Source organism: Pseudopodoces humilis, chromosome 1 (genome assembly GCF_049639895.1).
Source record: "Pseudopodoces humilis isolate 2021_Gansu_Grassland_sample_001 chromosome 1, ASM4963989v1, whole genome shotgun sequence".
Classification (NCBI taxonomy): Eukaryota; Metazoa; Chordata; class Aves; order Passeriformes; family Paridae; genus Pseudopodoces; species Pseudopodoces humilis.
The window spans coordinates 97292461-97304771 of record NC_142200.1 but is presented as its reverse complement, the minus strand read 5'-3'; the positions used below and the strand labels follow the sequence as shown (position 1 = coordinate 97304771).

General features: G+C 41.6%; 1 protein-coding gene and 1 pseudogene across 1 annotated transcript; both read left to right on the top strand.

Annotated features, from left to right (window-relative positions):
- Window positions 1–3266: 3266 nt before the first annotated feature.
- On the top strand, window positions 3267–4115 carry LOC148185175 (uncharacterized; annotated as a pseudogene).
- A 220-nt stretch (window positions 4116–4335) lies between these two features.
- Window positions 4336–8242, top strand: ITPRID1 (ITPR interacting domain containing 1). The gene is given in 6 exon segments (XM_088053798.1): window positions 4336–4365; window positions 5268–5347; window positions 5349–5390; window positions 6943–7053; window positions 7937–8139; window positions 8142–8242. Coding segments are annotated over 6 exon segments (567 nt in total).
- Window positions 8243–12311: the final 4069 nt, after the last annotated feature.

Sequence of the window (12311 nt, the reverse complement as noted above, 5' to 3'; positions counted from 1 at the left end):
ATGCTATTTGTGGGAAACTGCAAGGATGAGTTTTGGGAGCACCTAAAAGACAGGAAATTTTCTGCAATACCAATTTATAGTTGCTGTCTACAGATAGATTGTGCGATTTTCTCTGATTGAATAAATCCAAATTGCATTTTAAAACCCTGTTAATGTATTCTCCCAGTTTTGGTTGGGACAGAGTTAATTTTCTCACATTTGCCATGAGAGGGGTGAAGCCTAGACAGTGCGGACATGTCTAGATTGTTTATTCTACCCAGCTCACATAATCTCTGGGAGGCAGGGCTTCATGTGGAAGAAAAGGCCAAAATGCAGCAGAGGAATGACCATTTATTTGCTCCTTTTTCATCCTGAGGGAGCCAAGTGATGAATAGTGTGGTCGGTGCAGTCCAGCTGTGGTCAGTGTAGTCCAGGCAAAGCAGAGCGGTCAGTGTGGCACAGAGAGTCCAACCTGTGGGTTTGTTTATTATTGTTTTTCATTGTCTTGGGCTCAGGGGAAAGGAGGGAGTGGCTGCAGTAGTGTTTGCCATTTTCTCCTTTATCTCGGAAGGCTGCATGTTGCCATTGGGCTGTGGCAATGTCCACCATTATCTCCCTTGTCTCAGGAAAATCGACATGACTATTGGGCTGCAGGTAACATTTTCTATTTTCTCCTTTGTCTCAGGAAGTGCTGCAGGACCATCAGGACTGCAGTGCCATGTACCACTTTCTCCTTTGTCTCAGCAGATGGTAACGGAACCAAGTAACTGAGATCCCTCTTCTGGGATGCAGGCATTGGCAATAGGTTTGGAAAGAGGACAGAAACTCTCAGCCTCTGGAGGTGACTCCTGTCAAGCATGAAGGAAAGGTATTCTCTTAAGGGTGAGCTAATAGTGTACCCAAGTAGGTGGAAGGCCATGGAGAAAGGTATCCAGTACCTGAGAGAACTGGCTGTACTGGAGGAAATCTGTAGGGATTCAAATAACAAGCAGTCCACTGTAGATCCAGATCAGGTCCAGTTTACAAAATCCATGTGGCAGAAGTTTTTATGGAGTGCACCATTGTCCTATACCAAGTCATTGACATTGATGTCAATGAAAGAAGGAGAAGCAGCACTGCTTCAAGTGATTACCCAGCTTTGACAATATGAAGATCATCTCTTTTGCTCCCTACCAACCTGCATCTTGGCTGTGAAAAGACTGTACAAGACCACAGACAGATTTGAAAGACTTGAACAAGCTAGAGAGAAAATGTCCCATGTCCCTGCCAGTATGGACTGGAGTCTCTGCTATTGGGAGCATGTACCCCTGTGGTGGAAAGAGGGGCACACACCACAAGGTAACCTGCAGTTTTACCTGCATGACCACAGAGAAGCCATAAGGAAGTGGGATGGAAAAACACCCATCTCTGCCCTAGAAGCACAGGTATGTGAGTTGAGAGAAAGGGTAACCACCACAGGAAATTTTTCAAGGATAAATGCCACTCCATTTTCCAGTGGGCAAGTCCTTAGACAGAAGGAAATGAATGTCTATTCATTCTATTCAGAATGGAAGGATTGAATATTATTTCTGACCCTCTTGAAGGGATCCCTTTCCCCTTTGCAGTTCATATTTACAAGAAATGAGCAATGAGTTCTATGACGAGAACTGCAAGGGGCCTTGTCTTCAGCCAGCTAGGAGAAAGACACAATTGGATCTATTGGACTGTGTGGATCCCATGGCCTGGCACATCAGACCCAAAAGCAAGTAAGGCTTTAATTTACATGGCACACAATGTATTCCGATGCCATCCAGATCTGTAGGGGCAGAATCTGTCTCTGTTTCTGGGGTGATGGGGAGATCCCAACAGCTGAGAGTACTGGAACCTGAGGTGAGTCTGATTGGGAATGAATGGCAAAATCACCCCAATTCTGATTGGTCCAGAGATCTCATGCACCCTTGGCATAGATTAACTCGGGAAAGGGTACTTCATGGACCCAAGAGGGTATCATAGAGATTTTGGGATAGTTGCTGTGGAGGCAGAGGAAATTAGACAGCTGAATACTTTGCCTGGTCTCCCTAAGGACTCTTCTGCTGTGGGACTGCAGAGGGTGAAAGAACAATAGGTACTGATCACTACCGCAACAGTGCAGCATCAACAATACCGCACCAACCGGGACTCTGGGACCCTCATCCATTAAATGATTTGTGAACAGGAGAACCAGGGAGTGGTCAGAAAGACTCACTCACCCTTACTGGTACCATATGGCCAATATATAAAGTCTCAAAACTGGTTGTCAGAAGTATGTGGAGGAGGGGTGCACATGTGCCAGGTGCAGGAGGCAACCAGAAGAGGCCTTGTCTCTGGGGAAACTTTGGCAACACTTCACATTGGACAGGCAGCTAGCAGGACCCTCCAGAGAGGTTCTCCAATCAGATGGTGAGAGGTCTCCACCAATGGACTGCAGTGGGACATTGGACTGGGCCAAAGGTCTCCTGCCAGCAGGCATACTTTGGGAAGAGCCAGAGGGCATAAAAAGTAACTGCATCATGAGCTGTGGGGGCTTTCAGGTCTTATGCCGTTTGCTTTCTGGGGCTTTGTGAGTAGGGGCTTTTGGGACTTGGTTTGTTTGGGGCTCGCCGTTTTGCCCTTGCTGGGTGGCTCCCTCCTTTGCCCTGGCCCCAGTCTGCCTTTTGGCTCTCCTGCCCTTGCTGGCTCTTGCCCGTCCTCGTGCCTATCCTGCCTCCCTGTGTCCCTGACCCTGTCGCTTTGCCCCGTGTCCCTGCCTGAGCCACCCGCATTCAACGCCGCCGCCCCAATCCAGCCCATCACTACAATCTTTGCTGCAATCCTATCCAGGGTCCTGGACCTCCAGTCCGAGCACCCACTCACTCTGTGCCTGGCCGCCTGTGGCCAAGGGAGCTGTGCCTGTGAAGCCATGCCTCTCCAAGAGCTGTGCAGACTCCTTAAGAGCCAGCCCACCCACCCACACCCCGTCACATGGATGCTGATGGCACTCCCTGATCTGCTGGTGGTAACGCTCCCATCTCTTTCTGTCTCTTCCCTCTCTCTCCCCTCTCCCCCAATCCTTTTCCATTTTCCTTCCTTCTTTCCTGTCTTTTCTAGCCCTCTTTCATTTGGGCAACTCCTTTTTCCTTTTGTTTTTTGCTACCAACAAACAGTTCTCAGATACATTTCCTCATTTGGCTTTATTTCATTCCTGACCATCTAATTCTAGAACTCCTCTCAATTCCCCTCAGTGGAATGCGACAACAGGAAATATTAAAGAACAGTGCTGTGATACAGAAATGGGAAGCAAAAATAACACCTCACTCGCACTGAATGAGACAACAAAAGGGCTGAGGTTCTGCAAAATGGATGGCAATACAAAAAAATACAAGATTCCCCCCAAAATGGGGCTCCCAAAAACTCTGCAGTGGGGCTCAGCAGCACAAAGTAGAAGAAATTCTTCTTCAAGCTCCTTCTGTGCAAGTTTCTTGGAGGCCTCCCTCCTGCCCGGTGGAAAGGCCTGGGTTACGTTCATCTGAAGATCAAGAGGCTGGTTGATAGGGGAGATGTTAGGTGCTAAAAAATCTAGTCAGGAAAACATTGTCCAGAATGATTAAACAGCTTCTTCTCTGAAATCTGTTACTGTTTCACTGTCTTTAGGGCTGGAGTTTATGTCTAGAGTAGAGAGCAGAGTACACTAAAGTATTCCTCTCAGTGGAAACTTCTAGGGATGATCCTGTGGTCTTCTCCGACATCTTAGCAAACTGTTCTGAGTGTGGTCCTCTCATATAGACAGATCCAGAGGCTTCAAAGGACAGTGTGAAGCAGACCACTAAAGCTTTCAACCAAACTGATATCCCTGCCAGGAAAGTCAGGTGGCCTCAATTTCTTTGTCCACTCCATAAACACTTGACAAAGTCAGTCTCTGTTGACAACATGCTAAAATACAGGTCACACTACTGGGGTGACACCTCTGGCACAAAGGCTATCCCTTCTGTCACTGCTGCTGCTGCTGCCAGCACTGCTGCCTGTGGAATTTCCCCATGGCAGTCTCTTCTCAATGCCCTGTGGACTGCTGCTCCAACCATGCCACAACTGTACTGTAGCTGTTGAAAATGCTGGTGCTCCTAAAGGCTCACAATGCATAATCTTGCACCCATGAGGTTTCTTCATATATGTGGACAGTTGACACTTTCGAGCTGCTTTTTCCTTTCCTTTCTCCCAGTGCTTGCTTCCTTATCTTTGGAAAATAGCTGAGAAAATGGATAGGGAAAGAAGTACTCCCTTCTGGGAAAAAAACATCAAACATATCTGTGTACCATCAGTTTTGTTAGGCTGCTTTTTTAGTAACTTATATACATCAGTTCAATGTTAAAATGGTTAACCATCAACTGGGAGGTAAAGTTTACAGTCAAATGAGCTGAGAAATGAGAATGAGTGTCAGTGAATCAGCTCAATAAGTAACTTACTGGTTTGCAGAAAATGAGAGGTTACATGATGTAGTATAATCATTTGAACAAAATAAAACTCATTTAAGTTATATTACTTACTGCTTATTCAAGACTAATTGTGAACATTCAGATACATACCATAAGCCAAACTGCTGTGAATCAAAATGAATTGTGATTCTCAGAACTTCAAGCTATTTTACTTGGTAGAATAAGAACCTTGTATAAAATCTAAAGTCACAGTAAGATTAATTATTCCAATAAAAATGCCAATAGTAAAAAGTCATCAGATAGTTTATTTCTTTGTTCAGAGATGCTGAGTATTCTCCAAAGTTGTGAAAGACTCAGGGTGTGATATGGAAGAAAGCAAGGAAGGGAATCAGGAGTGAGTTTTTATCCTGGTAAGCGTGGAAGGAGCAGCATCACCACCTGCTAGTTTTCAGGCATTTCCATTTTATCTCTTCTATTTTCTCTTCAAAGAAAATGAAACTTGAACTGTTGTAGAAATTGGGGAAGCAAATGATTAGATAAAAGTTCCAGAAAGTGAAACTGGTGAATTTTAAGCTGCTATGTCATTGAATATATAAATCTGCAATGTCTTTTCTTTGGACAGTATATCAGAAAATATGCTTCTTTGTTGACTATCTTGCAGTAGGGTGACTTGGATGTGAGTGATGTACCCAGAGCAAACTCCCATGAGGTGCCATCTAAATTTTCACAGCAGCTGCTCAGAGAGATCTTGTGAGCGTAAGAGGACACATTCCATTCAGGCTGTCAGCTTTAAATGCACTCAGCATGAAAGTGCTCAAACAAACGTGGTAAAGTGGGATGTCTTTTTGGTTTTTTGTGTAGTGTATCCTTCATGAAATAGAAGTGATGAAGAACTCCTGCCAGCACTTCCAGGAGAAGCTGAATGAGATTGAACAGCACCTAACAGCAGGCACTGTTTTCTGGTGGTATGTCAGACGAAGAAAGGTAATGACAGCCAAACACACCTAAATCCAAAGATGTCATTGTGTTACTGCATGACTTCTGGTCAGTGAGGTACAGCTGTGGATGTCCCATAAGTGGAGGATAAATGTTTTGTGATGTGATTTTTTGCTCAGAGGAAGTCCAGCTTCTCTCCACATCATTCAAGGTGCTTAAACATGAGAATTTTGAAGGGGAATACTGCTACATAAATTTGGGCTAGATTTTTAGCACACAAAAACTATGTTCTAATAGCATTAAGAATGCAGCAACAGATATCTGTAAGCTGGAGCTTGGTGTCCCAGGTCAATGGGTTCAGGCCATGTAATCAGTGCTCATGATCAATGCAGTGAAAAGGCAGGAAAATTTAAACTAGCTCTTCATGGATTCAGTGCAAGTTCACAGTGATTGCCAAGAAGCCTCAGGTTTATAAAAAAGCTACTAGGGGTTTCCAGCCTGGAGTTGCCTAGAAGTAGGGCCTTTATACAGTCTTTGTGCTTGTGACAAATCAGAAATGATAAACCTGCCCATACTCAGAATCATAGAATCACAGAATAAACTATGTTGGAAAAGACCTTTGAGATCATCAAGTCCAACCTATGACCTAACACCTCCTCATCAATTAACCATGGCACTGAGTGCCACGCCCACAAACATGTCCAAGAATTGTGACTCCACCACCTCCCTGGGAATTCCAGTGCCCAATTGCTATTTCAGTGAAGAATCTTTTCTTGATGTCTGACCTAAACTTCCCCAGGTGCAGCTTAAGACTGTGTCCTCTCGTTCTGTCAGTGGCTGCCTGGGAGGAGACCAACCCTCATCTGCCTACTGTCTCCTTTGAGAGAGTTGTAGGGAGTGATAAGGTCACCTTTCAGTCTCCTTTATTCCAGGCTAAACTACCCCAGGCCCCTCAGCCGTTCCTCATAGGGCTTGTGTTCCAGACTCTTCACCAGCCTTGCTGCCCTCCTCTGGATGCATTCAAGCATCTTGACATCCTTCGTAAATTGAGGGGCCCAGAACTGACACAGTACTCAGCACATCTTTTGGCACATAGCAACAGTTTGTTCCTGTGCCTCAAGATTTGTTTGAAGTACGCCCATCCTGCCTGGACTCCTTTGTTTTTAAGGAGTCTCTGCTTCACAAGAAACTCTCTGGATAAGCATCTTGAATAGGCCAAAGTCTGCCCTCTGTAAGTTCAATGTGGAAGTTTTATTGATGCTCCTCGTTTCAGCAGATATTGAAGACTCTGTAATTTCATGATCACTGTGCTCCAGATGGGCTCCAACCACATCTCCCACCAGCCCATCTCTGTTTGCAAGCAGTAGGTCTAGCATACTCAAAATGGCTCTGCAACTACATTTTAAATTTTGTGACTAGGATAATAAAACAAATGAGAATCAAGCAGGCAAGGTCTCTAATTCATTATTTTGTCAGGTATCCTGTCATCATTAATAAAAACAAGACTGCAACAGTGGAAGATACAGACATTATGCTGGGGCTGAGAAAATGGAGGGTGTTTGCTGCTCACTCCAATGTGCTTTCACTGCTGTCCCTACAGGAAGGAAAGAAGACATCTGCAGTTCTTACAGCAAGCCATTGGTCAGGAGGTTGCAGAGCTGGAATTTCAGCAGAACGATTCAATGTGTCAGGTCAGAGAGAGCATCCTTATGCTATGTTACACAACCACTGCTTTGGGTCATGTGGGAAGAACTGAATGTCCTGTTATTCAGTGTTCGATGCTAACTCTGGAGGTACATCTGAAAACACTTTCAGAGCCAAGAGGAGGATTTTCAAACACAAGACTTAGTTTACATTACTTACTTTTTTCTCTTTGGCTATGCTACTTGAACTCAACTACCCAGGAAAAGTGAAGTATTTATAAAAGGGTCTGTATCCTACCCTCTTCTTGATTTCTAGAAAAAAGCTGACACACAGTCTACAAAATTTTTGGGAAATGGTTACTAGCCTGATTCTTTTCTGGATTGTCTCTCCATTTGATAAGGAAGAGTAAAGAAATGTTGATTATGGGATTTCTCTTTTGATTCTTTTCTGACAAGCTTGGGTTAGGGGGTCTCAGCATTGCAGAATAGCTATGGTTTCCTCATATTGAGTTGGAACTCCTTGTGTTTTACTCTATAGCCTTTCCTCCTTGTCCTGTTGCTGAGCTCCACTGAAAACAGTCTGGCATCTCCTCTTTACACCCTCCTATGATATATTGGTATTTATTGATTAGATCCCCTCTCAGTCTTCTCTAGGCCAAACAACTCCAACTCCCACAGTCTGTCATTGTAAGAAGTTCCAGACAAGATTGCATTGGCCACAGATTGAAGTCTGTTTGCAAATGATCCCTTAGGCAATTAGATCTGTTGATATAAAATGTCCTTTAGGGTTTTCGCCTCCTTTTTATGACAGCATCTCAGTAGCCAAATATTGCATGTCTTCTTCAGACTAAGCATAAGCAGGCATGCTTCATATACTCTTGTGTATCTTGTTTGATTCCTTTTATTATATTTTTATGACTGCAATATGCTTTTCCTTCTATTTTCTTTGCAGCAGCTGGACCAATTACTAGCAGAACAATCCCATCTGTTTTCTGAGCTCAAACGCTCTGACTGAAAGGAAGAAAGAAAAGCCCAGAATAAACAAGTATTTCCAGATGCTGCTGATGCTGTGCATCCTTGAAGTGGGTGCTCAAAAATAATGCACAAAAGAACTCCTAGAAAAACCATGACAGCAACAGGCTTTCTCTGTCCCACAGAGATACCAGGATAGTACTTGATCCAAATTCATCTGAGCCTTCCCCACGGAAGCTCTCCACCAGTAATAAGGAAATAAAAGGACATCCGCAAGAAAAATGAAATTTAAGACATTCATATACTATGTAAGAAGTTTCAGTCTCAGCATCAAGGTTTAAGTGGAAGAGATCATTGACCTACAGTACAATTTTACTATTCTCTGTCTCATTGTCACTGTCTAGCTCAGGACTTCTTCCTTCTAAGTCATGTATTTATCTGAAGGGATTAAGTCAGTGTTTCAGTGCACTTTCAGTCTGCATAGACAATACAGGCAGAACTGAGACTGGACCTGCCTTGGTATTTCTCAGTAAGCTCTGGCAACGATCTTGATGCTCCAGAGAGAAGAACATATAAATACATGGACTGTATTTGGCTTGCTTGAACCTTGAAGGCAATTTTTGTTTGAGTAATTTGAGTAATTAACTCTCTCTCCTGGTGAAATTAGTAATCTTTGGCTTCAGATTTTAGACCTAATTAACCAATTTTACAAGGGCAGTAAAGGCAGTGAATTGGGAGGTTTGTTGTTTTTCTGAAGAAATTCCAAATAAGCATATATCTCACAATGTAACCATAAAACATTTTGCCTGATTTTAAAAATATTATATAAATCTAGAAAATATAGTAAATAGCTGCCTTATGAATTAATGGTGTCTTCTATCTAAACAAGTGTCCCAACTTATAAAGGATTTATAATTCTCTTAAATGAAAAATTAAGGTTAAATTATTCCCTTCATTGTAGTCTTATACTGCTATATTGATTTATGTTGATATTAACACTGATGTTATCAAGCAGAATCAAGTTCCTCAGCCACAGACAGTGAGGAACAAGGAACTGAAATATTTAAGATAATGTTTTCTTATCTTTTACACCCATTTCTTTTTAAGTCTAGTCTTGGTCATTCTTTCAACATACAAAGAAAATAGCATTTTTTTTCTTTTTTTATTCTTTTTCTGAATGAAGAAATCTTTCCAGAATTTTTAAAGCAATGATTCAACAGAAGGAAAAGACGGATGGATGTCAGACTAATGGATTTTCTTTTTAGTAGTTATGGCCTTTATCTTGAAAGGCATGGTATATGACAGAAGCAAATGAATGAAACATAATATTATAGAAAGTTCTTATCCCAGCAGTTTCATTTGTTACAAGATGAGTGACCAGAAAAGCAGGCATTTTTAAAGAATATTTTTAAAAGAGGTGCTATGTATTTTTCTATTCTGTGATTACTAAACTTATAATGCTCCTATTAGCAATTACACGGGATAGGGCTGTCTTTTGAAGAAACATTTAAAAAGGAAATGGGAAGTCTTATTTTTTTCTGGAGAAACTTAAGAACTTGCAGATAGACCAGGAAATAGTACAAAAAGGTATTCTTATAGTCAGTTATTTTAATACTCCTTCAACCAATACTGATATCAGGTGCAAAGTACCTTGTCTAGCCACATTATAAATTTTAACTTCTACTAGCTGCCTCTGACTATTTGTTACTGTCAGCTTCAAATTAGAAGCTCACTGACAGTGCATAGAAAGTTAAACTGTCAAACTATTACTGTGCAAAGTCACCTGGCTGTACTCTTCCTTTTCATGTTTGCTTCATATAAACCCAACTAAAACCAAAATGAGATAAGAACCACAGGATTTTCTACATTATAAGCCTGGAATCAGAATCCTGGTTCAGTTTTCTGGGAAGCACACAGAGCCTGGATTTATGCAGAAATGTCTCTCAAGTTTGGATCACAGCAAAGAAATGCAATTGGTTCATTTTCAAAGCAGTGCAGTTTTCCGTTTAGGGCTTCCCAGACTGTGAGATGTCCTACTGTCTTGCTTATTTAATGTTCTAAAGGGATCTTAGGTATCATTTAGGCTTTGGTGCTGCAAATCACAGCTCTGCTAAGGTGCAAATAGAAGTAGTATTTGCACATGTTTAAGGAGAAAATGCAGTCAAACATGCTGAGCAGCCTTGAGGCTCCTTGCACCTCCATGTTTCCACAGATGTTCAGAGTAATAAAATGATTAGAAGAGAGAGGTACATAACAGGAACTAACAAGATCCTCCACAGCCTGCTGGGCTATGAATTTTACTGGTTGAAATTTGCCCCTTTCTTGAGACCCCACATGGGATTTGTACACCACTTCCACACTATCAAGGTTTTAAGAGTTTATATGTCAAGGTTTGTGATTGTGAGAGTATCTTTAGGCAGCATGAAAACAGGACCAAAACATCTTCCATGGAAATTTTTTGTGAAATAAGCACTAAACGTGGCATAGTGTTTTCTCTCTCCACTGGCTTAGAAACTGCTCTTGCAGATGTTGTCTCTCAGCTTGTGGAGGAAAGAAGGAGTATGGTGAAGGACAAGCAACAATGCCAATGCTGAAGGTCTCCCGGAAGAAAGGATGGCTAAGAAGCTTCCTTGCCTCAGTGATACCAGTGATTTCTCCCATGAAACAAGATGATTTTTGCAAGAGTCGCTGCAACCCAATGCAAAAAAGCACTGTAGGAGTGTGATGTTGGCCTGTCTTATGCCTGTGTGTAGAGAAGATGGTGTTGGCAGGTGGCAGCTGTTCTTGATTAAAAAGATGATGCAGACCCCTTGTCCCATTTGAATTCTACCATTTACGTTGATGAGGACTGAATCTGACTCTAATTAACAAAACTTTCTAATTTGAATGATCTTTTAATTGGTATGTGCAGTCCAGCTCTTCCTTTCAATTCAATTATAAAGTAGTTTCGTGCAAGATATGAATGGTATAGGGGTCCCCCATATGCAACACTTAAGACACAAATATTGTTAATGTGAAGGTGTTTGCATGTATAGCTAGAAAACCTTTCAAACCCTCAACACTATTTTAATTGTTAAGCTGCAATCCTATAGCAATAAAAAAACATACTAAGCAATGGGAAAGCATTTCTTTCAGAATAGTCCTAGAGCCCAAGTGGTGTTTCACTTTGTAACTCCTCCAAGAATGTTACAAAGATGACTAGACTGCACCTAGTAATGCTGTTGTTGAAGATTGGAGAGGGAAGAAAACAAGCAGTAATTTTGGGATCAGGAAAGTCCGGGGGGTAGTGCTGGTGAATGTGACAGCCAGCTGTGTACCTATTTAAATTCACAGTGTTACCAACATTCTAAAATCCATCATTTATTTCCCTTTGGGGCAGTCATATGCAAATATGGTGACAATCTTAATGACAACTCAAAATAATTGATTAAATAATAATATATCTGATTGGATATCACAATTGCTCCAGCTAAAATACAAATTAGCTTGCATGCTCATATCCTGGAGGAGTGGGGAAGCTACATTACTTGTGAAAAGCATTAGAATTAAGTAGTTTTCAAATGTGAAGAAAACTAACCTTGTGACACTGTAGGAACTCTGACAAAAAGTAAAACAAAAACAAACAAACACCCTGCCAAAAACAACAAAAACCCCCAAAAAACTAAAAACCAAAACAACAACAAAAGCACCAAAACCACCCCCCCCCAAAAAAAAAAGGAAAGAAATTGAAGTATTTCAATAAAATTATGCTTTCTTTCTCATTTTACCTCTCCAAAACTAAAGTAGGTACAACTATTGGCTCTTTTCACAGGACTGATGAGGCTTCACAAAGGTCCATGTAATATATATCAGACCAGGTTTGGAAAAAGATAAGACACATGGGGTTACAGCAGAGTTTTCTCCATGCTCTCTGGTGCTCTTTCAGTACTATCTTTTGCCTCTACTAGCACCTGAAACTAGCATCTGAAATCCTTATAACTCTCTATTAAAGAGACAGTTCAGCATTTTCTTTGTACTGGTTCCAGTATCTAGAGTGCAAGGGCAACATGCAGCCTCAGCAAAGCAGGAAGGAGGAAAGGAAGGAGTTACAAAGGGGGAGGAATATTAAAAAAAAAATTCTCTAACAAAGATAGAAAATACAAAATCTAATGATTGCTTTTATCTACCCTAGTTCGTTAGCAATTTGTGTTACTTGGATTTTAATTTTTTTGTCACTGTCTTTTGCCTTCACTGGTTTTCCCTGATGCCCCCATAAATCTTTAAACCCTGAAGGTAAAAGAGGCTAAAAGAGTCTGATTTTTGCACCAGCTTCAACACTGATTTTGCTGAAGAGTGAAAAACCTAGTCAGATAAT